This window comes from Enhydra lutris, unplaced genomic scaffold (genome assembly GCF_002288905.1).
Source record: "Enhydra lutris kenyoni isolate GAN:26980312 unplaced genomic scaffold, ASM228890v2 scaffoldscaffold6, whole genome shotgun sequence".
In the NCBI taxonomy this organism is placed as follows: domain Eukaryota; kingdom Metazoa; phylum Chordata; class Mammalia; order Carnivora; family Mustelidae; genus Enhydra; species Enhydra lutris.
This window is the reverse complement of record NW_019154090.1, coordinates 33,360,321-33,383,389: the sequence shown is the minus strand read 5'-3', so window position 1 is coordinate 33,383,389 and position 23,069 is coordinate 33,360,321. Positions and strand designations below refer to the sequence as shown.

General features: G+C 41.3%; 1 protein-coding gene across 1 annotated transcript in view; it reads left to right on the top strand.

Annotated features, from left to right (window-relative positions):
• Window positions 1-16,179: 16,179 nt before the first annotated feature.
• The window catches only part of LOC111141817 (hydroxyacid oxidase 1), a 50,349-nt gene continuing 43,459 nt past the window's right edge, over window positions 16,180-23,069 (top strand). Inside the window, exons 1-2 of the mRNA XM_022494646.1 lie at window positions 16,180-16,369; window positions 22,829-22,980. Coding sequence (XP_022350354.1) covers window positions 16,233-16,369; window positions 22,829-22,980 — 289 coding nt within the window. The 5' untranslated portion in view covers window positions 16,180-16,232. The remainder of the gene's footprint in view (window positions 16,370-22,828; window positions 22,981-23,069) is intronic.

Sequence of the window (23,069 nt, the reverse complement as noted above, 5' to 3'; positions counted from 1 at the left end):
TGAATGATTTCTTCAATAACGAGAAGGAGCCCACTTTAGAAAAATCTAGAAGGTAACCGCTTCTTGGAGAAGAAAAGCTTTTACAAGGGCTCTGGGGCTATAATAAGTATGATATCTTCAAGCAGAAATAAATCCAAGATGAATAGTTGGAGATGAAGCCTTCAGTGTGTGTGTGGTGGGAGTGGGCAAATCCTGTAATGCCTTGAAGGCCACCTGGCAAGAAGTATGGCTCTTCTTCTAAGTGGGTTGGAAAGTCATTGCAGGGTTGAAGCAGATGAATGACATGATTTGACCCATTATTAAATTCATCTTCAGGCCACCATCTCCAGTGAGAGAAGATGGTAGCTTAGACCATAATAATTGAAACAGAGGTGCTGGTTAGTGATGGGAATTGGGATATAATATATATGAAGCCAGTAGGAGTTGCAACTAGATTGGATGTGGAAGGTGAAAGGGAAAGAGAAGAATTAGTAATGTTTCCTAGGCGTTTGGCCTGAGCACTTGAATGAATGATTCATGAAAGATGAAAATTTGGATCAAGCTACAGTTATGGACTGAATATTTGTGTCCCCACCCCCAACCTCATATATTGAAGCCCTAACCTCTGGTGTGAGTGTATTTAGATAAAAAGTCCTGTGAGGAAGTGATATGGTTAGATGACTTCATAAGGGTGGCAGCCCTCATCTGATAGGGCTAGAAGGCTAAGAAGAAGAAGAAAAGACACCAGAGCACTGTCCCCTCCCCGCTCTCTACCATGTGAGGACGCAGAGAAGAGGGCCATCTGCAGACCAGAAAAAGAGCTCTCCCAGGGACCAAAGCAGCCAGCACCTTGATCTTAAAGTCCTCAGCCCCAATGAGAAAATAAATTTCTGTTGGTTAAACCACCAGTCTGTGATATTTTGTTATAACACCCCAAGCTGACTAAGATACCTCCCAATCATTAATAGTGAAGACCATTAGCTTTTAATTCCAAAGTGCTTTCTACTGGCTTATATGTTAGAGGCAAATCTAAAGATATGAAATGAATGCCTCTTACATTCATGAACTTGTAGAGAAATTCAGAGACCTTATTTAGCAATTGCTTATACTTTTATGTGTTGACCAACTGTTTACCTTATCAGTAAGGCTCCTGGTCAACAGTAGACTACTAGTAGTTAAGTTTTTAGGGACTCAGAAGTTATCCTAAGATTTTCAACTGTGCAGAGGGTCAGCTCACCTAACCACCACATTGTTCAATGGTCAGCTGCATCATCATTTTGTAATTCTTGTTGAAGTAGGTAAATAGTGAAAGAGTGGCCCATTCTAAGAAAGCTTTTACCTAAAATTCTATTCACACAAACACCTTAGTGGGAGAGGCTCATTCAAAACTATTTTACTGCTCATTTTCTCGAAGTAGTAATTCAAAGTGGTGCATTTGAACAAGGGTCTGAATTTCTAAAATTTCAGACCAAGCTGAATATTTCAGAGGTGCAATATTTCAGCAAGATGCAGATATCCCCCACCTTTTTTGGAAGTCCACCTTAAGCCACTTGGCATTTATGACAGACCTACATTAATACCTGTTTTCTCTAACCAAAAGAAATTCAGAGATGACTTTTGCTTTAAAAAAAAATGTGAAATTCACAAATAGTTTCTAGGGTTTTTTTTTAAAGACTTTATTTATTTATTTGACATACAGAGATCACAAGTAGGCAGAGAGGCAGGCAGAGAGAGAGGAGGAAGAAGGCTGCCTGCTGAGCAGAAAGCCTGATGTGGGGCTCAACCCCAGAACTCCAGGATCATGACCTGAGCTAAAGGCAGAGGCTTTAACCCACTGAGCCACCCAGGCGCCCCTAGGGCTTGTTTTGCAGCAAGCTCTTGTGAAGGCAGCTCGTGCTCCAAGCACTGAACGTTGCCCCACTAAGCTCCTGCCCCCACCTACACTCAACATTTCAGCATCGAGCCGCCAAAGTTTTGAATGTGCATGTGAGCATCTGTGGTTGATTGATTTTGTGCATCCCTCAGCAAGGTCTGAAGGTATCAGGAAAACCTAAAAGCAGTTATGTTTTGGCTCTGAAATCACTCAAAAATTTTTCCGTATAAAATGGTAATTGCGTCTTAACTTTATTATGCCCTCTTGGCTTTTTGAAGGTTTCATGGGAACACTCTCATTTTGGATAGTGGAGGAGACCTGTACCCCTAAAAATGCAACTTCAAAGAGTATAAGCAAAGATCAACAGAAGAATTGCTGTTCAGAGCCAGAAGACAATTTGTCGGAAAGTTGCAATTTGAAGGATAACTGAATATTTGATGACTTACAGCAATTTTTGTCAGATTTTATGTATGATAATGGTATTGTGGCTATGACTTTTTAAAAAGAGCCTTGATCTTTTAGAGATACACAACGTGGTATGATGTCTAGAATTTGCTTCAAAATAATCCCATGGGAAGTTGTGGGGAAAGAATGGAAGAGATAAGATTGGCCATGATTGGCAATAGCGAAAGCTGGGTAGTGGTTAGATGGAGGAAACGCCATCACCATGTTCTCTCTACAATCTGTCTGAAATTTTCCACAACAGAAAGTTGAAAGTTAGCCATCCCATTGTTAAGGGCAGTCTGGGAAGGGACTCAGGTCTCAGAGTCTCCGCTCAGTGGCCTGTCCTCATTACCAGCCTTTCCCAAACTTGTACCTTTTCTAAAAAATAGATACACATGTCAAAAGATGATTTCACCAGGGGATAAAATGACTCACAGACCAATAGAACAATGAATATATGTTAAAGATTTTATCGAACTCACAATCAGTGAAAGAATCAGACAGAAGAGGTGGACACATTTCTAGATCAGGAGCATTAAGAGGAGTGTGCATATGAAGCAGTACTGAGGTTCCTACAGGACAGGAAGGGAAGCCTCTTGCTCTTCTGTCACATAGGACAGAGTCTGCTTATCTATAGACAAAAATCAGACAGCATTCCCATCAGATGCCTATGACATACAGTGTTGTAAAACAGCTCAAGGACAATGAGAGACTAAAATCAAATAACCTGGAAGGTGGCGATCAAAATAGTTATAGTTTTCACTGAGGCTCGTATTTGTTCCTATGAGTGTTTCTGTCCAGGACCCTCGACTAGGGACGAACGTCATTGGGAAAATGACTTTAGAAGCCGCTGCTTTTCTGCTTGTTGATCACAGGAAATGAAAAAAGGCAGATACAAGATAGATTGTTTCTCATTATTTGAACTTAAATTCCAGGTACTGTTCATTTTATATATATCTAAACATTCTGAGAACCTAGGTCTACTTTATGGGCAGGAATTATTTAACTATCAGATACTAATTTTTGGAGCAGTAGAAAGTGACTCCAGATTGGAAAAGAAGAAAAAGACACTTTATTTCTATTGAGAAATACTGGCCAAAAATAAATAACCTGCCCATAAGATCGTAATTTTAAATCCATCGTTTGATATTTCCTGTACTTTTTGAACTTGAGAAATTGTTTCCTGCGCATTGAAAATGATGCCATCTCCTTTCTGGAAAATGTTGATTGTCTGTCAATACTGAAGTCTCATTAGCAGACACTTTCCTGCTACTGAGACCCGAAAAGGCAGAATAATTTGTATGATCTGTATCCACATGACTTCTCAGAAATCCTATTAAGATAAAGGGCTGAGAATTATGGGGCTGGCCCAGTTCCCACAGTTGTCTAACTGAACTGCAGGGATGACTGGATACTCAGAGGAGAAAAAGGTAGACACGGTTGTGCTGAGCACTTGTGAGAAAACACAGGCTAATTTATCCTTATTGTCTTCAGAAGGGATGTAAGTGTTCCCATGGGGCAACTGTGAAAGCCACTTGACAGAGAAAAATGTTAGGTGGATTTTTTCCAGTTGTCATTCTGCTACAAATTCACCATATTCTTTTCTACAATTCTTATCTTTTTTGTGATTTTTCTCTCAAACAAAGCATAACAATAGGATTCTTAAACACGCATATATTTAACCTTCAGGAGATATTCCTCAGTGGATAAAGCTCTGCTGAGAAAAAAAAAAAGAGAGAGAGAGAGTGAGAGAGAGGTAAGGTTTCATTATAGTATTATCTCATTCTAGCTTGGGGGGAAAGCCAGCCATAAAAAAAAAAAAAAAAAAAAAAAAAACAAAACCTGTCATTTGCCTTTTCCACTCCAGGGGCAGACCACCTTTGTCACCTGAAAACTTGTTGGCTTTTACTTTCTGTAATGGGCTGACTGGTAGACTTCACTCAGGGGCTGCAGGGAGTGAAAGCGGCCTTTGTTTTCCTGATTATGAAGCTGTTGGCATGAGGTAAATTTATAATTGCCCACAGAACCTTGGGAACAATCTGTTGTTCATTATTGAAGAGAGAGCTGAGATAGTAAAGGTCTCCTTCAACATATTGGAAGAGTCTCTGAGCTTGCTGTTTGCAGGAAGGGTTCATTAAGAAACAAGGGCATATTACTGGGGACAAAATCCCATTAGTGCTATCCTGCCCCAGCTATGAGGGTTAATGTCCACCTGGGGTGATAGGGTTCAGGCTTAGGATATATGTCTTTTATCTATCTTCTTACACAGAGCAGATCTCTTCTGTTGAGATTTCTAAAAGCCGAGTGCCCTGGCTTAGTGGTTGTTGAGGTATTTTATCTGTTTGCTCTAAGAAGAGGTTCTCCAGACTTTGGGCACATAGCTTTTTAAATCATAGTTTAAAAGGCACTGGAGAGGAGTCAATCATTCTGCTCTTGTGGCATTAGAAGCTACAGTTGGGCACTATGGAAATCCTCATTGATAGTGTTTGACTATATTGGAAAATTTCAGTTGATAAGGTCTGAAACTGAATCTTCAAACCAAGGTTTTTCTGTTAATGTTGAGGGTCAAAATCATAACACACGCACAGAGGTACACGGCTTTGTTCATCCCAATAAATCTGTAGAAAAGAAAAGAAGAACCAGTATTTTAATGAGTGTTTTGGGGATTATTCTCAGTAAAACTAATGGTGATGACTCCTAATATCTTGAGTTTTATAAATTATGTATTAAGTTACATTTAATTCTCAGTTAACTATAAATTATAGTTAATCGTATATATATACACACATATATGGTAACTGCAATATTGTATATTTATATACAAACAAAATATTGTGTGAGGGTATGTATGTAAGTGTGCATTTGTTTATATAATATGTTATATATCTTATTATTCCCTTATTGCATCCTTTCCTGGGCGTGCTGATGAACTAAGTTCTGGTAAGTAAGGAGCTGTGTTTTGAGTCTAGCAAAAGATACCCTGCATAAAGAACTTAAATAAGATAAAGAGTTATGTTCTATTACATGAAGGAAATTGGGAGGCCGATGGTTTGGCATTGGTATGGTGGCTCTGTGGGCCTTAGGACCCAGGCTCTTTGTCTCTTTCTGCCTGCCACCTTTAGTTCTAGTCTTCATCCTTGGGTTACCTCATTGTCCCCAGATGACTGCTCGAACCTTTTTTTTTTTTTTTTTTTGGTTGACATGGTTAACATTTTATTTATTTATTTGAGAGACAGAGATTGGGCAATAGAGAAAGAGAGAGAGTGAGCGAGCACACAAGTGGGGGGAGGGGCAGAGGGAGAAGAAGACTCCCCCAGCTGAGCAGGGATCCCCACACGGGACTTGATCCCAGGACTCCCAAGGCAGACCTTCAACGGCTGAGCCACCCAGTCACCCGAGCTGCTGGAGCCTTCTAAGCTGAACAGAGGAGAAAAGGTGGGAATGGCAAAGAGTGGACCCAGCAGCTGTTACCCTCCCAGAGGAGTATTTAAAGGAAGAGGCCATGGAGAAGGTGAAAGGTGGTGGTAGACTTTTCTTCCAACACATAAAGCACATACCAGTTGGGCAGCACAGTGTACTGATATGGAATTTATCCATCGTTTCTGTTTGCTAGTACCTGACCGTGTCAATTTTGATAAGAAAGAGACAAATAGGGGTGCCTGGGTAGCTCAGCCAGTTAGGCGTCTGCCTTCAGCTCAGGTCATGATCCCAGGGTCGAGCCCTGCATCTGGCTCCCCACTCAGGGGGAGTCTGTTTCTCCCTCTGACTCTGCCCCCTCTCATGCTCTCTCTCTCACTAACTCTCTCTCAAATAAATAAAATCTTTTAAAAAAGAGAGACAAATACTTGAAAGTTCCCCGTGGCACCTATATTTAATATTAATCTACAAATACTACTTGGTGCTGTACCAAGAGTGGAATTACATTGCCTTTCATAAGTAATAATTAGTGTTTTCCCATTTTGCCTTAGACTAAGATCTGTATAACTTTTGATCCACAAGTTTAACATAATAATATGTATTAAAATAATATCCTACAATGCATGTTAATGTAGTAGATGTTACATAATATATATCAATATAATATTATGTTGAGCAAATATATTTACAGTGAAAAGCAAAGAAACTTTATTATTGTAGTTTTTAAAGCCTAATGGGTAAATGCATGACTTCCAGTAGGGTTTGAAAAAAGCAGAGAATCAATCCTCGTGGAGCTAATTGAAGTTAATTAGTAAAGAACTGAACAGTTCTTTACTTCCTACCCCAAAACAGAGAAGAGACATCCCTGCCGAACTATTTCCTCACTGGTAATAGTTAGAATTTAAATGGTCTTTCTTCCTATGTTATCCTTTATGGATGGGCATCTACCTTGCCCCAGGGGTTATTGCCAGCAATACTGAGTTGAAGATCATATGGAGTTGAAGTACCAAAATATATATAAAAAAAAGCCCTTTATAATTCTTTTTAAGAAGTGGGTTATTATTATTAATATTTTTAATCCATCACCCTTACCACTACCAACAAAACGAGGAAGGAAGGATGGAAATTCATTCAGTCTGCTCCTTTCCCCAAGTCCATTTGCTTTTAATATATTTGCATGGTTCCCACACACATTTTTTGTAAATATATTCTCTCATTTTAGCAATTTCCAAAAGATGTTGGCCCTAACAATTTTCCAGTTTTCAAATATGCTCACAGGAGTTTCTCATTTGACATGTACATGGATTTGTGGCTTTCAGCCTTTAGAGACTGGGAATGATTTACATGAAGCATGCTTAATTAATTTTCATCGCTAACACTCCTAAGAGTCAGAACGTTGAACACGTGCAGGTGGACGGAGCACATCTCCATCTCACCCTCTCAGACAAGGTGCCTGCAGAATGAGACTCTACCCCAGGGCGCACGTCCAAGGACAGCAATTTCCTTTCAGCCTCGGCTGGTAGGTAGAGCTTCATTCCTGTCTGGCTTCACATTATCTCCTTGCAGAAATTATGTCGTGTTTTCAATATCCAGAACTTTTTCTCCCAGAACAAGACTGTAGTTTAAACAAAACCAAGCTGGTTAAGGTCATTTCGATACTGATTCTTAATCTCTAAAATCAGAGAGCATGACAGCTCGTTATTCGCCAGTTGGCTTTCGTTCGCGGGTTCCTCCTGCGGCTGTGTTTCAAGAACTGTGCCCTCCGGAGATTGTCGGCTTGCGTTCCTGTACATTGCTTTCGGAGAGCACGATTTCTAGCACTTACCACCCATCTTGTTGCATCATTAACTTTGGGAATATCTTTACAGCTACAGAAAAAAGCTTGTGGCATAAAGTTAGGGACTTTTTTTTTTTTTAAGATTTTATTTATTTATTTGAGAGAGAGCATGAGCCTGGGGGAGGGAGCTGAGGGAGAAGTGGACGCCCTGCTGAGCACAGAGCCCAATGGGGGCCTCGATCCAGGACCCTGGGATCGTCTTAACCTGAGTCAAAGGCAGATGCTTAACCAACTGAGCCACCCAGGCACCCCAAGTTAGATTTTAACAAAGAATAATTTTAGGGGCACATGGATGGCTCAGTCGGTTAAGCACCTGACTCTTAGTTTTGGCTGAGGTCAAGATCTCAGGGTCGGGTGCCTGGGTGGCTCCGTGGGTTAAGCCTCTGCCTTCCGCTTGGGTCATGATCTCAGGATCCTGAGATGGAGTCCCCAAGTGGGATCTCTGCTCAGCGGGGAGCCTGCTTCCCCCTCTCTCTCTGCATGCCTCTCTGCCTTCTTGTGATCTCTCTCTCTGTCAAATAAGTAAATCTTTAAAAAATAAAATAAATAAAAAGATCTCAGGGTCATGGTATCAGCCCCACCTCAGGCTCCCTGCCCAGGAATCTGTTTGAGATTCTTTCCCTTCCCTCTTCCTCCCCACCGAACATGCTCTCTCTCTCTCTAAAACAAAACAACAACAACAAATTTTTAAAAAAGAACAAGTTTTAGGTTCTAGTAATTATATGCACAGTATGACATATTCCGTCTTACAGAAGATTGTTGAGAGTGGGGAAAGAGGAGCTATTACTAAGTGACAGTGAGATAAATGATTAGTTATTTGAAAGCATAAATTACTTCTTACCTATCCATATCCGTAAGACTGGGATGCAGTATGTGACTTAGAACAACAAAGGTATAATTTGTGATCACGCTATGTTCCCATTATGTGTGGCCTGGGACTCCGTTGTCTTAAGTCCATGAGCCAAGTTGACACAGCAGCCACTGTCAGAACATAGCCGGCTGATTGGACAAAGGAAAGAGTTAAGGAGGGTCTTACAGGATGTAAATGCTTGCAGTGTTCCAACCCCAAACTGACAGTCATCACTTCCATGAACAATTCATTGACTAGAGCTAATCATAGGGCCAGGAGCTAGTAAGACCTCCTCTAGAAGGGAATCGAATCATGCAATAACACCATGAACCTTGAAGGGAGGAACTGGCCATATTTGTTAAATCAAGTATTTGGCCCACTTTGCCTCCTAAGCAAAATTCCTTCCCCATAAGAGAGGAATAGAAAATCTTCTTTAATAAAATGGCATTCAGCTTAGAGCATAGGCTCTCTACTCTGCTATGGGTGAGTGTTCTGACATTAGAGATGATGTGTAGGATCTCTGCACTGGGTCAGAATGTGGCTTTTCTTTATCTGGAGACTTAGGACCTAAAAAAAAAATATATTTCCTAACTTCTACAGAAGAATTCTTCAAATGGTAGACTGGCATCACCAAATACTTGAAATTCTCAGCCCCCATTCCAGACCTGCTAAATCAGAAATGCTAGATATGAACCTAGGAATTTATGCTTAATCCCCAGGTGATTCTGATAAAAGGTCAGGAAGCACCATCCTCCACAGCGCCCAGAGACAAAACAGGAATAGAGTAACCACTATGAAGCCTTCAGTGGGCATTCGTCTAGAGCAATTTCGAAGTCTTCTCTTGCTTTTTGATAAAACACATTTTGGTTCTTAATATTCACAATTAAAACACACATATAATTTCAACAGTTTATTTGAACAATTTTCCCAAGTCAAAACGTATATTTATATCCCCCAAATGCAACTGAACATTTTAAACAAAATTATGTGAGTAAAAAAGTCTTGCATTACATTCTGATTAGCATTTGTTAAAGGGCAGAAACATATGCAGATGCTTTGAAAAGTGTGCTGAGGATCTGCAGAGATGTGTGGCCTTCTTAGGGAGGTTGAAGTAATTGTTTAACAACATTTTAAATTGTTTGATCATCAGGAAATGATCAGGAAATGAGCAATGTACATCCTGACATGATAGCTTAAAACTTACATGTAGATGTTCTACTCTATTGTTTAGGAAATTGGTGGAAGATTGAATGTTGGCTTTTAATGTATTAAAAATTTTTCCCATTTAAATATTAGGAAGTAGGCTTCCAGTTTTTATTTTCATGTAGAATTTCTGATTTTCAAGAATGGATTCCTGATAGTTAAGAGGAAGCATTTCTTTACTTTCTTCCAGCTATGCTGTTCTATGTCTCTTTTGCCCTCATTGTTAACTTTTAAAATGTGGCCACAAGTTCCTAGACAGTCATTTCTTTAAGAGTTGGAGTTTCTCTCTTTCCCTTTGAGTCTGGGTGGATTTGAGACTTCTTTGACCAAAACCAGAGGAAGTGATGTATATTAACATCAAGTAGCTTATGACTTGTTTGCTAGCACGTTCATTCTTGGAGTGCTAAGCCATCGGGTAAGAAGTCCAGTCACCTGAGGTTACCGTGCTGTGAGGAAGTCCTAACAATGTGAAGAAACTTCGTGTAGCAGATGCTCTGGACGACTGTCCCCACTGACCCTAGGGTTTGGGATATCTCAGCACAGGTGCTAGATACGTGAGTGATTAGCTCCTAGAAGATTCTAACCCCCATCCATTCATATCATACCATCTGAAGCCCACTTCACAGAACAGAGTAAAGCCATCCTTGCTTGCCTTGTCCCAATTCCTTACACACAGAATTCACGAGCGTAACAAAATGGATCTTGCTTTGTGTTACTAAATTTGGAATGGTTTGCCATGCAGTATTGGCTATCTAGAGCAGAATACCTTGGGCATGTCAGCCACATGATTTTAATCCCTTCCCCAAGCGGCCTTATTCATATGAAAAGATTGATTACCATATTCTTATTTGGGCCTTGTCTGAAATGGATTAACTTACTCAGTTGTGTTAATAAGGAGCCTGAGGACTGTGTCCTAGATTTGATCCTTGCACAGAACTGAATTTTTTTTTTTACCCAGAACTGAATTTGAACTGGCCTCTATACAAAACATCTTTTAAATTTTATTTTTTATTGATAGGGTTTGGCAACCACTAGCCTCCCCAAGGTTTTTCAAATCCCAAAATTTCTGAACTCTCTCTTTGGAGACTCTTTTGTGTTTTTCCATTGGAGAGTCTTTTTTCCCCCTGTGTATAATCCAGTCAAACCTTTGTGAGTCTATTTATTTTTCTTGTAATAATTCACCCAATGCTGCCAATAGTAGCCAACTCATGTTGCTTATTTTGCTTTCCCACTCCTTCTCTTAATAGTACATGTTCATTAAGTACATAATCTGCCTCCAAGTTACTACAAATGACATGAATCATAATGGTTTTGCCACTGCATGACATGAATTTTAATCCTTTTTCCCTTCAACAGTTTGTCTACCACTCACGCCCCCCCAACCAAATACTTAATTTTTTTTCTTTTTTGTTGACTCTTTCTGCAATACTATGGTTTAAGTTTGTTAGAATGTGTTGGATTATACTGCAGGAAAAAAAACTTCAAAGTTTCAGTGTCTTAAAACAACAAAAGCTTATTCTTGCTCACACTACATAGTCATTTTGGTTTGGCTAAAGGTTATGTTCTATTGAACATACATTTGGGAACTCAGGCTGGTGGACCAGTCACAATTTGGAATATTGGTAGTTACTGTGGCAGAGGAAAAGTTAGCCCCAGAAAGTCTCAATTGACAATTAAATTCCCAGTTGATAAACTATACTTTCACCTGTGATTCCTTGGCCACAACAGGTCTTATGGCCCAGCTGTACCGGGACAATTCAGGACACGCAATCCCAAGATGGGCTTAGAAGTCAAAGAGACCTACTGGCCGAAGAGCAGTAATGACAAGCTCAGTGCACAAAGATCAGTTCCAGATGGAAGAAAATACAGGAGAATGCTTTTATGACCTCTAGGGGAGTTTTCTAAATAAGACTAAAGAGCCCAAACTAATGAAAAATTTGATTACAGTATAAAACTTAAATTTCTGTACAATAAAAGACCCATAATTAAAGAAAAAACATAGAATCTGGCTTTTGAAAATACTGTGGATTCAGTTTGCTGAAGAAAAAGTCTTTCACAAAACACCTACAGATCTGAGAAGATATTATAAGCATATTTTAAAATGTGTTGCTGAAATGGCGTAAAAGTAACGGATATCCTCGAGAAGCCAAACAAGTAAACAAATAAACGTACAAAAAACAAACACAAAGATAAAAACTCAAAGCCAAGCAAAAGCCCAGCAAGCTGGTTAACAACACTGAAGCTGAAGGTTGTCCAAAGGACATCTGCAAAGTCCTGTCCACTGAGAGTCTGGGTATGTGGGGTGAGGAGAAAAATAGCCATGGAGCTGTGGAGCCACAGAGCCACAGAGCCACGGAGACTCCCATATAAAGATGGGAACCTGAAGGGCCACACCCTCAGTGAAAGGATAGTGGTGGTGAGTTGCAGGGAGGTGGGAAGGGAGGGGACTCTGTTTCCATATCCTGGACTGGGTAAAGAAGGAAAAACAAAACTGAACTAATAATTCCTGATTACCAGTTAGTAATCAAATGAGTTGTCACCCAGGTTCCTACTGAGTGATCTAAAACATGTCAATTTAATCATCCTGCTAGAAATAATTTATAGTCATTTTAAATGTAACACACATATTTCTGAAGGTGTCAACATGTTCATAAAATAATTAAATATAATTAAATATAAAATATAAAATAAGGAATCAACAGACCAAATATTGGGTGAAAGCAAAAGCCTAGAGAAGTAAGCAGAACAATTTATCCCCCAAGGGTATGTGTTAAATCTAGTATTGGAGCTCTATTTTAAGAACCCCATGGACCGGGCGCCTGGGTGGCTCAGTGGGTTGAGCTGCTGCCTTTGGCTCAGGTCATGATCCCAGGTCCTGGGTTCGAGCCCCGCATCGGGCTTTCTGCTCAGCGGGGAGCCTGCTTCCTCCTCTCTCTCTGCCTGCCTCTCTGCCTACTTGTGATTTCTCTCTGTCAAATAAATAAAAAAAAAAAAAAAAAAAAAGAACCCCATGGACCTTGGGGAGCAGAAGACAAACCATACCACTTTAAATGTGGACATCAAAGGGTGTTCACGAAGGGTAATTAAAAAGCACAAGTAAACTCTTCACACCCCTCATCTCCATCTTCAGATCACCTCCAGATGACTGCTTGCAAAGTCAGCCCTCTTGCACAGCATGAAAGAGGAAACCTTTCCAAAAGTATGTGATGGGGCGCCTGGGTGGCTCAGTGGGTTGGGCCGCTGCCTTCGGCTCAGGTCATGATCTCAGGGTCCTGGGATCGAGTCCCGCATCGGGCTCTCTGCTCAGCAGGGAGCCTGCTTCCCTCTCTCTCTCTCTCTGCCTGCCTCTCTGTCTACTTGTGATCTCTCTCTGTCAAATAAATAAATGAAATCTTTAAAAAAAAAAAAAAAAAAAACAAAAGTATGTGATGATTGCATGCACTTTCACCCCAGCTCAAAGACAGGACCTCAAGGGGCAACAGATTTAATGGATGAGCCAGAGAAAAAAAAAATCCACCTAGTTTGAGGTAGCTTGCCTGTCTAGGACTTGGGTCTAATTAGAACAAGGAGGGAATAATAAAAGAGGGATAATAATAATAGAATGAGGAAGAGGAAGAAAGGGAAGAAAAGAAGAAGAAGAAGAAGAAAAAGGGGTAGTAGAAGGAGAAGAAGAAAAAGAAGGAGGAGGAGGAAGAGGGAGAGAGGAGGAGGGAGAGAGAGGAGGAGGAAGAAGTGGAGGAGGAGGAAGAAGGGGAAGAGGAGGAAGAGGAGGAGGAGGGGGAGAAAAGTAGGAAGGAAAAAGGGAAGCAGGAGAAGGAGAAGAGGAGGAGGAGGAAGAGGAAGAAGAAACAAAGGAAACTGAGTGGAAGATGGCCCAGATAAAGAGATAAGGGAAGGGCATGGAGAAAGTGTGAAAAAGAAAGAAAAAGAAAGGAATTAGAGAATATCTAACCACATGCTCTCCATCCCACAGCTTTGATACGGACATTGGCATTTTCCTGTGTGAAACAAGCCAGTAACTTAGTAAACACGTACCTTATATACATACACCCACAAAGGATCTATATCCAAAGTATATAAAGAAATTCTACCACTAGATCTCAATAACAAATCTAATATAAAAAATAGCCAAAGACACAAGCAAACACTTCACAAAGTGGAAAAATTTAAGGCCAGTAAGTACGTTTATAAAAGATCATCAAACTCATCAGTAAGCAGGAGAACACAAAATACAACCGCCATGAAAACGCTTCCACCCATGTGAGATGCACTCTCTCCAGCTCTCCTGGGAGGCTGGTGTCTTGCTGGCGTTGGTGCTTGTGACGTCACAAACATTGGCCCCTCCTGGTGCCTAGAAACAGTCCACCAACCCTACACCTCAGGGAATATGAAAAGCCTCTAAAAATGATAGACAGGAAATAAGACATTCTCCAAGCAATCATCTAAATCACACCTTAAGACAAAAGAGAGTGAAGACCCATTTGAGGACATGGAGATGGAGAGCTCTCTTACAGCCCAGGCTTGAGTTGTCCTTGAGATGAAGGCAGAAGAGGTCCCCAGGGTTTGGAAAGTATCCAGGGGTTATAGAGATGGTGAGGCATGCATGAGTCTGCTGCACATTTTATTGGGATATTCCAAAGGGCTGGAAGTGAGTTAAGATTTTTTTGAGTCTAGTACAAAGAAACAAAACAAAACCAAAAAATCCCTATCCTTTGGCCACTTAGAAAGGAGTGTATGTCTCTCAAAGAATGTAAGGTACCGAAATGAGATCATTATCACAAATTAACAAAAGCTTTCTAAGCTCCAGCCACTTCTTTTAGTTCTTTCCACCAAGAGACTAATTAAATAAAGTGGGGACTACAGTTTATTCATGAAGATGGTACTCCAAATCAGCTGCCATTGCATAGAATGAGAGTAGAATTCTGTTTGTTTTCATTCAAGCCTTTAAAAACAAAATCTTCCTTTATTCTCCATCTTGCCAAAGCAGTGGTTCTCAGACAATCTTGTGCATCAGAGTCACTTGGAAGGCTTATTACGGTACAATAGTTGTGGGATTTCTGACTTGGTGGGACTGGGATGGGGCCTGAGAATCTGCATTTCTAACAAGTTCCCAGGTGAGGCTGCTTGCCGCTGCTGGTCCTGCTGGTCCAGGACCACACTTTGAGAAGTGCTGGGCCTTATTGTCTTCCTTAGTTTCACCAGAACCTGGCTTGCTTAAGGTTCATTACAGAATATTAAGTTGCCTCTGCACCAAAATTACATTAATTGCAAGGTGCTGACCGTTTTAACAGTTATAAAAGTTGGAAATGAAAACATCATGCTTTAACCTGCAGATTTTGAATAGTTCTCAGCAGAATTAAGATGCCTTAGATCAGCCTTCTCAGTGACTCTGGTAACTGTAAAACTGAGTTACTTCTTTTAGGACACCCTTATATTAACAGATATTCACATTCTAATAGCAATTTTAATGTTCTTCTACCTATTATCACACTGATGCAAAAATATAAGCATTTGTGAACTTTTGGAATAAACCTGTGTTTAATTCAATGCCGATCCTGACTGCTTAAAGCTTTTTGATTGAATTAAGGAGTAGAAAAGTGAGATTGGAAGGGAAGGCAGCCAGCCGGCAGGGTGGGTCACCAATCAGCTAATACTGGGGGCACCCGAGCAACCAGGGGAGTGGGGAATCTGGGGGGATTTATGCACCAACTCCCTTGAGTCCTTGGTTGAGGACTTGGTGGAGAGCTGTCCCCTAGGACATCGACTCCTTAGCACTGTGGTCTGCCAAGTGCATGGAAAAGGAGGGTCCAAGTTGTAGAAAACATTCTTGCACAGAAGTAGGCAGTTAGAATTCAACTGCCAAATGGCTGGTGAGCAGTTTCACATGGAGGATCCTAGACGGAAATCCAGGTCTGACCGATGTCAAAGCCGAAAGTCTTAATAATACAAGTCTCCCTCAAAGTGTTCCATGATTGAGTGAAATTTTAGATGGAGACCACAAGGTCTTTGGAATTGCACCTCCTTATATCCTCCCCAGAGTGAGACAAGACTCTTTAAGCATAAGCTGTAAATTTGGGCTTCATGTTCCTTGTTAAAGACAAATGTTTATAATCAGCTGAATTTTATATTATATAAAGACCCCGTTTTCACTGGATGCCCCATTCATTCCATAAGCTCCTTGTCACATGATATGTTGATGGTCCAAATGTGGAAGGAAAATGAGTGGGCAACCTATTCGGGGTTCCAAGCAAACGCACATACCGTATGGGAGAAGCAGCCTTAGCCAGAACGGAGCCAGGAGCGGATTCATGCAAGTACCTCTCTAGGTCCTTAATTTTTTTTTTTTTCTAGGTCCTTAATTTTTGATGTGACAGACAACTAGTCCCCTCCTCCTGCCTCCCCAACCCCACCTTCTCGTGGCTTAGGTGTAGCTGTTCTTTGGCAGACAGATGCAAGGGAAATTGCAAAATCTAAGCGTATATTTACTCACTCAATGTAAGCAACAGAGAAGTAAATCTGAACTTTGGAAAAATTCTGTTAATAATTGACAAGCAGTGGAACTATCAGGATGTAGAAGGCTATGCAGGGGAGAAAAAACCCCAAACCTGGGGTTGCAATACCCCGTGAAAATGTTTACGCGATTAGTTTGTATCAGTGATTATGAACAACATGCGAAATCAGTCCTTCAGAAGTCTATCTATGACTATTATAGGTCCGGGGCAAATGACCAGGAAACTTTGGTTGATAATGTTGCTGCATTTTCCAGGTAAGAAAATTTTATTTTTAAATCATGTTGTAAAAATTATATGAGGACATCCTACCGAAATAAGATCTCCAAGTGATAATGTTAACGATGTGAAATTATTTATCTAGATAGATGCTTAGTAGAAAGGCAAAAACTCTGGGGGCCATGAGAAGTCTTGGGCTAGTAGGTTGTTTAAAAATATCCCAAGCCTAGGAATTTCAAACAATTGACTGACAAAACCAAGCCTCATTTGCCTCACATGGAATTACGTGGATACTTCATCTAACTGTGTATAAAAATAGTGATGCAGGGGCGCCTGGGTGGCTCAGTGGGTTAGAGCCTCTGCCTTCGGCTCAGGTCATGATCCCAGGGTCCTGGGATCGAGCCCCGCATTGGGCTCTCTGCTCAGCGGGGAGCCTGCTTCCCTCTCTCTCTCTGCCTGCCTCTCTGCCTGCTTGTGATCTCTGTCTGTCAAATAAAAAAAAAAAATAGTGATGCATTCTGGTGACTATACTTTCTCTCTGAGTGTAACAGGGAGGCTCATCCATCGCTCTTGCTGTAGGAAGCAGTTAGCATTAAGAGCAAGATAGCCATCTTATCTGGTGGAACCAGATTGCATTGTTGCCTCGAATGTTCCCATCCTGCCGCCTTTCCGTTATCATTCATTTTGAATACTGTTGTCTAAACTTTCACTTTAGGTTTCAATTTGTCTCTATAGCATTCATCTTTCAACGGGGCTATTTCATCCCTCATCCAAAGTGCTTCATCTCCCTCTGTCCCCGAATTAGTTCTCCTTGCCTTTCATATTTCAAAGCACAACCCGGTGGGTGTCATGGTTTATGTTTCTGTGTGTAATAAAAATAAGAAACAAAATAACTTTAGAGGAGTGTTTTTTTTTTTTTTTTTCTCTCGGCACTTACGAAATGGTTTATTTGCTGGAGCTGGGGAGGAGAGCCCTTGATACGCTAGGCGATTTCAGGCTTCTCCATCTTACAGGATAGCCTTTAGTAAAGCCAGCGAGAATTGTGGGTGTTCATTGATGGTGATAAATTAAAGAAAAAAGGAAGAAAAGATCCAGAGGAAAGGCTTTGCCTTCCTTCTTGGCTTTGTCAGTCTAGAGCAAAATCTCCCAGAAATCACTTTTCTGGGGCACCTGGATAGCTCCATGGGTTAAACCTCTGCCTTCGGCTCAGGTCATGATCTCAGGGTCCTGAGACTGAGCCCCGAGTCGGGCTCCTTGCTCAGCGGGGAATCTGCTCCTCCCTCTCTCTCCCTACCTTTCTGCCTACTTGTGATCTCTCTCTCTTCTCTCTTTCAAATAAATAAATGTGTCAAATAAATAAATAAATAAATCTATCTTAAAAAAAAAAGAAGAAATCACTTTTCTGTGTGTAAATTAGGAGAGACAAGGTTATTCTAACAAGGTCATCCATGGAAAGCAGCACCCATGAACTCCCTCCAGGTGCCCGAGAATAGGGTGTGGGATGGTTTCCCCTCTCCCCCAAACTTCTGTAAGCCTTGACTTCATCTCAGATCTTCCCTGGAACTCACATGAGCTTCACAAATGTGAGAAGAGCCACAGAATGGGAAAAGGTGGCTCAGGGTGGAGAGGCTTAAAATTCTGTATGATCTTTTTCAATCATTTAATGATTGGGGCCTCTTCAAAGTTTTCTGCTCCAGAAGATGTCCCTTCCTAGGCTCATAGCGGTTCTCTTCACCAGGTAATATGGCTTACCTCTTACTAGTCTCCTAAAAACAACACTTTAACCCCAAACTGGTCATTTTAACCAAGGAAATTTTGGGCCCTTGACAGGCTGGTGTCTCTTTTAATTTCTCAGGTCATAATGCTCAGGGGACTACCTATTTCCTGACCCACCCTTCAACCCCCTTCACCTCATGCTACTTAATTGGTTAACTCACACTAACTAGGAATCTCTGTGGGCTAGACTCTGAACTGCGTGCTGAAGATCGAGCAATTACCCAGACCGACAAACTCCCTGTTCATGGGGGCTTGCCCTCCCATGGAGCACATGGATCTTTGACCTCCATAATGCTGGTGGGTTGAATTGATGCAAAATGTACCCAAAACAACTGGCCCCCTGAGAGGCCTTAAAGAGGGAACAAAGGGCTGCAGCAAATACAGACACCTCTGCAACCCTGGAAATTCTAGAAACTTGGTGAGACAGAGAAGACAGCATTGACTTCCGGGTTGTGAAGGGGAGGCATGCCTCATGCTTGTGTGGGTCACATGGAACTCCAGTGACCACTCCCAGCCTAGGCATGGCCTAAGTAACTTCAGGACTGAACACAGATCCTGAGGATGAGTTTGCCACACCATCCTTTCCATGAGCCTTGACCTTTCCCTTTGGTTCAGTTTGAAAGGGGGAAAAAATGGGGATTAATCAACCTTCTCTGGAGGTTGACGGATGCTATTTTATTATCAACTGCTTGAGGAGTTTTTATATCGCAACAAATGTTAGGGGCCACTCCTATCTAACCCTTCAATTCCTCTTTTGTTGTGTAATCTGTTGGGTGACCCTTCATTCCAAACCTTCTAGCATGGAACTGCGAGGTGGAGCTAAGCATAGATTTCCTGCGGGGGGGGGGGGGGGGGGGGGGGGGGGGAGGGGGGGGGGTGGGGGGGGGGGGGGGGGGGGGGGGGGGGGGCTGGGGGGAGAGGGGGAAAGAGGTCATAAGGGGGGTGGGGGGGGGGGGGGGGTTGGTTGGTAGTGAAGAGGTGGTGGTGGTGTGTCCTGGTGTCTTTGGGTTAATGGGATTAAGCAAATTCAAACCAAGACTGTAGAACAACCAAATCCCAGATAACCCCTTGTGACACAGTGGCAAGGCACTTAAAAGCCATTTATGAAATGTATCCACCTCCCCCTCTGGCAACCACAACAGAAGGTCATTCACAGTGACAGCTGTTAACCTCTCTGTGCTCCGCTCCAACCAGACCCCCGCAGTTTGGAGTTCTGGGGACCGGGCTCACTTATGTGATCTCACACTTGCTTGTAAACATTTCCGGGGTAAGACTTGGGACTCTACTGTTATTGTGGCCAAAAAATAATCAAATCAAATAAATAAAATAAAACCCAGCAGGACAGGTAAAGTCAAATAGATGGAACCAGACTGAAGAGCATAATTTCCTGTTGTAAACGTGACGTGAACTGCTGATGTCAGCTTGCTTCGTTTCATGGCCTGACCTGGTTGCTGTTAAAACACACACACACACACACACACACACACACACACACACAACTACATGCCTTTTCAGGAGGGTCATAGGCCTTTGGAACCCATTTACACACCAAGGCATTCAAAACCTGGTTTGGCTATTTATTTATTTATTCATTTTAAAAGATTTTATTTATTTATTTGACAGAGAGAGAGAGCACAAGTAGGCAGAGAGGCAGGCAGAGAGAGAGGGGGAAGCAGGCTTCCTGCTGAGCAGAGAGCCCAATGTGGGGCTTGATGTGGGGCTCGATGTGGGGCTCAATGTGGGGCTCGATCCCAGGACCCTGAGACCATGACCTGAGCTGAAGGCAGAGGCTTTAACCCCCTGAGGCACCCAGGCACCCCGGCTCGGCTATTTAAATAGGTTTGCTATGATCCCAACCTCCTTATTCCTTTACTGCAATACCTCAGAAGTCGAGTGTGAGCCAGTTAAATGTTTTAAAGATCTCATGATATTAAGGATGAAGGGTAAAAAATGAGATTACCGAAATTGTGCTGTTTTATATATTTTACATATGTATTTACATATATTTCATTTGATGTAAATGCTTAGGGTAAAAAATTAATGTGGGGAAATTGGAATGCAACAAGATCATCTTACAGGACTTATGAAACATTAATTCGCTGTGCTCAGTTGATGGGATTCAGTAACCGCACACGGCTTTAAAGCTTGGTGTTAAGTGTCTTCCTTCAAATAGAGTATCTCATCATGGGGAGTGCGGACATCACCAGATTTTTTTGTAAATTAAATGTGAGGCTTTTATTGCATGTGCGGTGTGGGTCAAAAGCCCTGTGAAAGGATTCTCCCCTCTCTCTCACGTCCATTGTTCAGGCATCTTGTTTTCCATCCTTTGAAAGAGGTTTATTATTCAGTTGGTTCAGTTGTTCTTCAAACCTTCATATCCTTTTTCCAAAGCGGAGGTCCTATAAGAGCACAGTCCAAGGTTATGGTCGGCTGTGATTTTATGTAAGATTGGGGAAAATTCACTTACTTTGGGGTAAGTGGGAGGGGCCAGGTGGGACTTGGAAAGCTATTAGAACTACCTGACAAGGTTAGTTGTAATTGCTCTTCGGAAAATACCAAAATGTGGAGAACATTTTAGAGAGCACACACTTTCCTCTCCATTGATTTTACCTAATTTTGCGTGAGACTTGCATTTTGTGCACTGGTTGCGGAGTGCCTGTAATGTCACCCTCAGAACAGCAAGTAGTGCGTTTTGGAGGGGGAGGTGCGGGGGAGGAAGAACACACAGTTATTAAAGGGACTGCGCCACCACATGGACAAGTGTAAAACTACTGCCTGAAGATGGACCGAGCCTTGCCTTCTATGTAGGAACTGAACGTTAAACAATGTCCTCTCTCTCTCTCTCTCTCTCTCTCACACACACACACACACACACACACACAGCTGATGCCCTGCAGCTCTGTGTGTGCTCTTGGTAAAAGCTTTCATTGTTTCCTCAGCTCTAAGTAAATATTAATGCCTTCCAAGGCCAGCATGCTAACGGTTGCTATTAAAATCTTTTTCTCTCATTTTAATAATACACTTAGAGATGATTGGTAATAAAAACTCTCTTCAAGGCTTCTGCCTTTCCCCCCTCAAAATGGAGATCAAAGAAGCATGCTATGGGGGTCAGTCCAAACGAAAAGACTTCCAGCAGCAAAGCATGCGGTATGACAGAAAATAATGACAATTATGATGTTCAAAGGAATTGCAGAGAAATCGCACAGTAAAACTTCTTTATTATGCTTTTCAAGGGCTGGATGTTTTTACTTTATTATGTGAAGAAGGGTTAGATTACAGACCTAAAGCAACATGAAGGCAGAATTTCTTCTGTGACAGGAAGTAGGCTTCAGTCAAGACTTTGGAGGTTCGATTTATTTTGGTTACTCTGGTTCTAAATCACACTTCACTGTATTAACTGAAAATCTTGGTCTCTCTGGAAGCAGAGCTCCATCTAAGTAAGGAAAGATGAGTGCTGGTTAGGCATGTATGTGGGTCTTATACACATGTTTATGGTCTTAGACCTCATTAGAAACAGAGCTGCATTTTCTTCCATTCTAATCAGTGACTAATGAGAGAAATAATCCTGAACAAATAAGACATATAAATTTTGCTAAGAAGGAAGAGAACTTGTCCTTTTGTAAATTTGACTCTTAAAGTTTTGGTTCTTGGTTTATTGATCATTTTCATTACAACACGAAAGAATTGCAGGAAGAGTTATTTAAGATCATGTTCAGGAGTCAAAAATTCTTCAAGCCAAAACTCCAGTTTCTGCCAAGTAACTTTTTTGAGGAAAATGCTCCATTAAACTTAAGAAAATTATCTTCCCTCATCACCGTACTTCAAAGAATACTGACTTCAGTTTAAGGATTTTGAAGAAACCACATTATAATTTTAAAAGTAATTACCTAAGATTACTGTCTGATATATATATATATATATATATATATATATATATATATATATACATGCATATATATGAGAAAAACTGGACATATATATATATGAATGAAAAACTGAACATAGTCTATCTTCTTATAGTCTGCCTTCCATGTTTTTGTATACCATCTTCAAAATGACTTGGAGGAAGTGAAATGAAAGCTATATTCACACAAAAGCATTTATGTGAATGTTTATAGTGGCTTTATTAATAGCGGCTTCAAACTGGAAACCTTCCAATGTCTCTTAGCTGGAGAATGGGCAAACAGACGGGGGCACTGCTGTATGGCGGAATACTATTCATCCATCAAGAGGAAATGATTATGGCCGCATTTGGCAACGTGAATGAATCTGAAAAGCACTATGCTTTAGTGAAAGAAATCAGACTCCAAACGCTACATTATGTGTGATACTTTTTTGTATATTCTTATTAAGTAAAACCATATGGACAGAAAAGGTATCAAAGGTGGTTAAGGGATTGGTTTCACTGCAAAAGGAAATGGGGCCATTTTTTCAAGATGGTGATCTGGTCTGGACTGTCTTGGCAATCCACATGCTTGTGTCAAAGCTCACATGGGCAAGTCCTCCCAGATGTTAATCACACCTCACTAAGAACAGTAACTTGTGACATTCATTATTCTCTTATCTTCACAAACATTAAAAATGTCCCTGTTCCTTTAACTTTGTAATTTGCCAGATGGGAAAAATAAAAGGATATTTTCTCTTTTTAACTAAAATGAAACGTCAAAGCTTTGGTGATGATTTTAAAATTCTAAAACTCCCCCCCCCCCCCCCAATTCTAGATGGAAGCTATATCCACGGATGCTCCGGAATGTTGCGGAAGTAGACCTGTCGACTTCGGTTTTGGGGCAGAGGGTCAGCATGCCAATATGCGCTGGGGCTACGGCTATGCAATGCATGGCTCATGAGGACGGAGAGCTTGCAACCGTGAGAGGTAGGAAGGGAGTCCTCCCCAAAGGCACAGAAGAGGACTAACATTTAGTGACTTCTTTCTCTGTATGCATCAAGCAAACACGTCCTTGG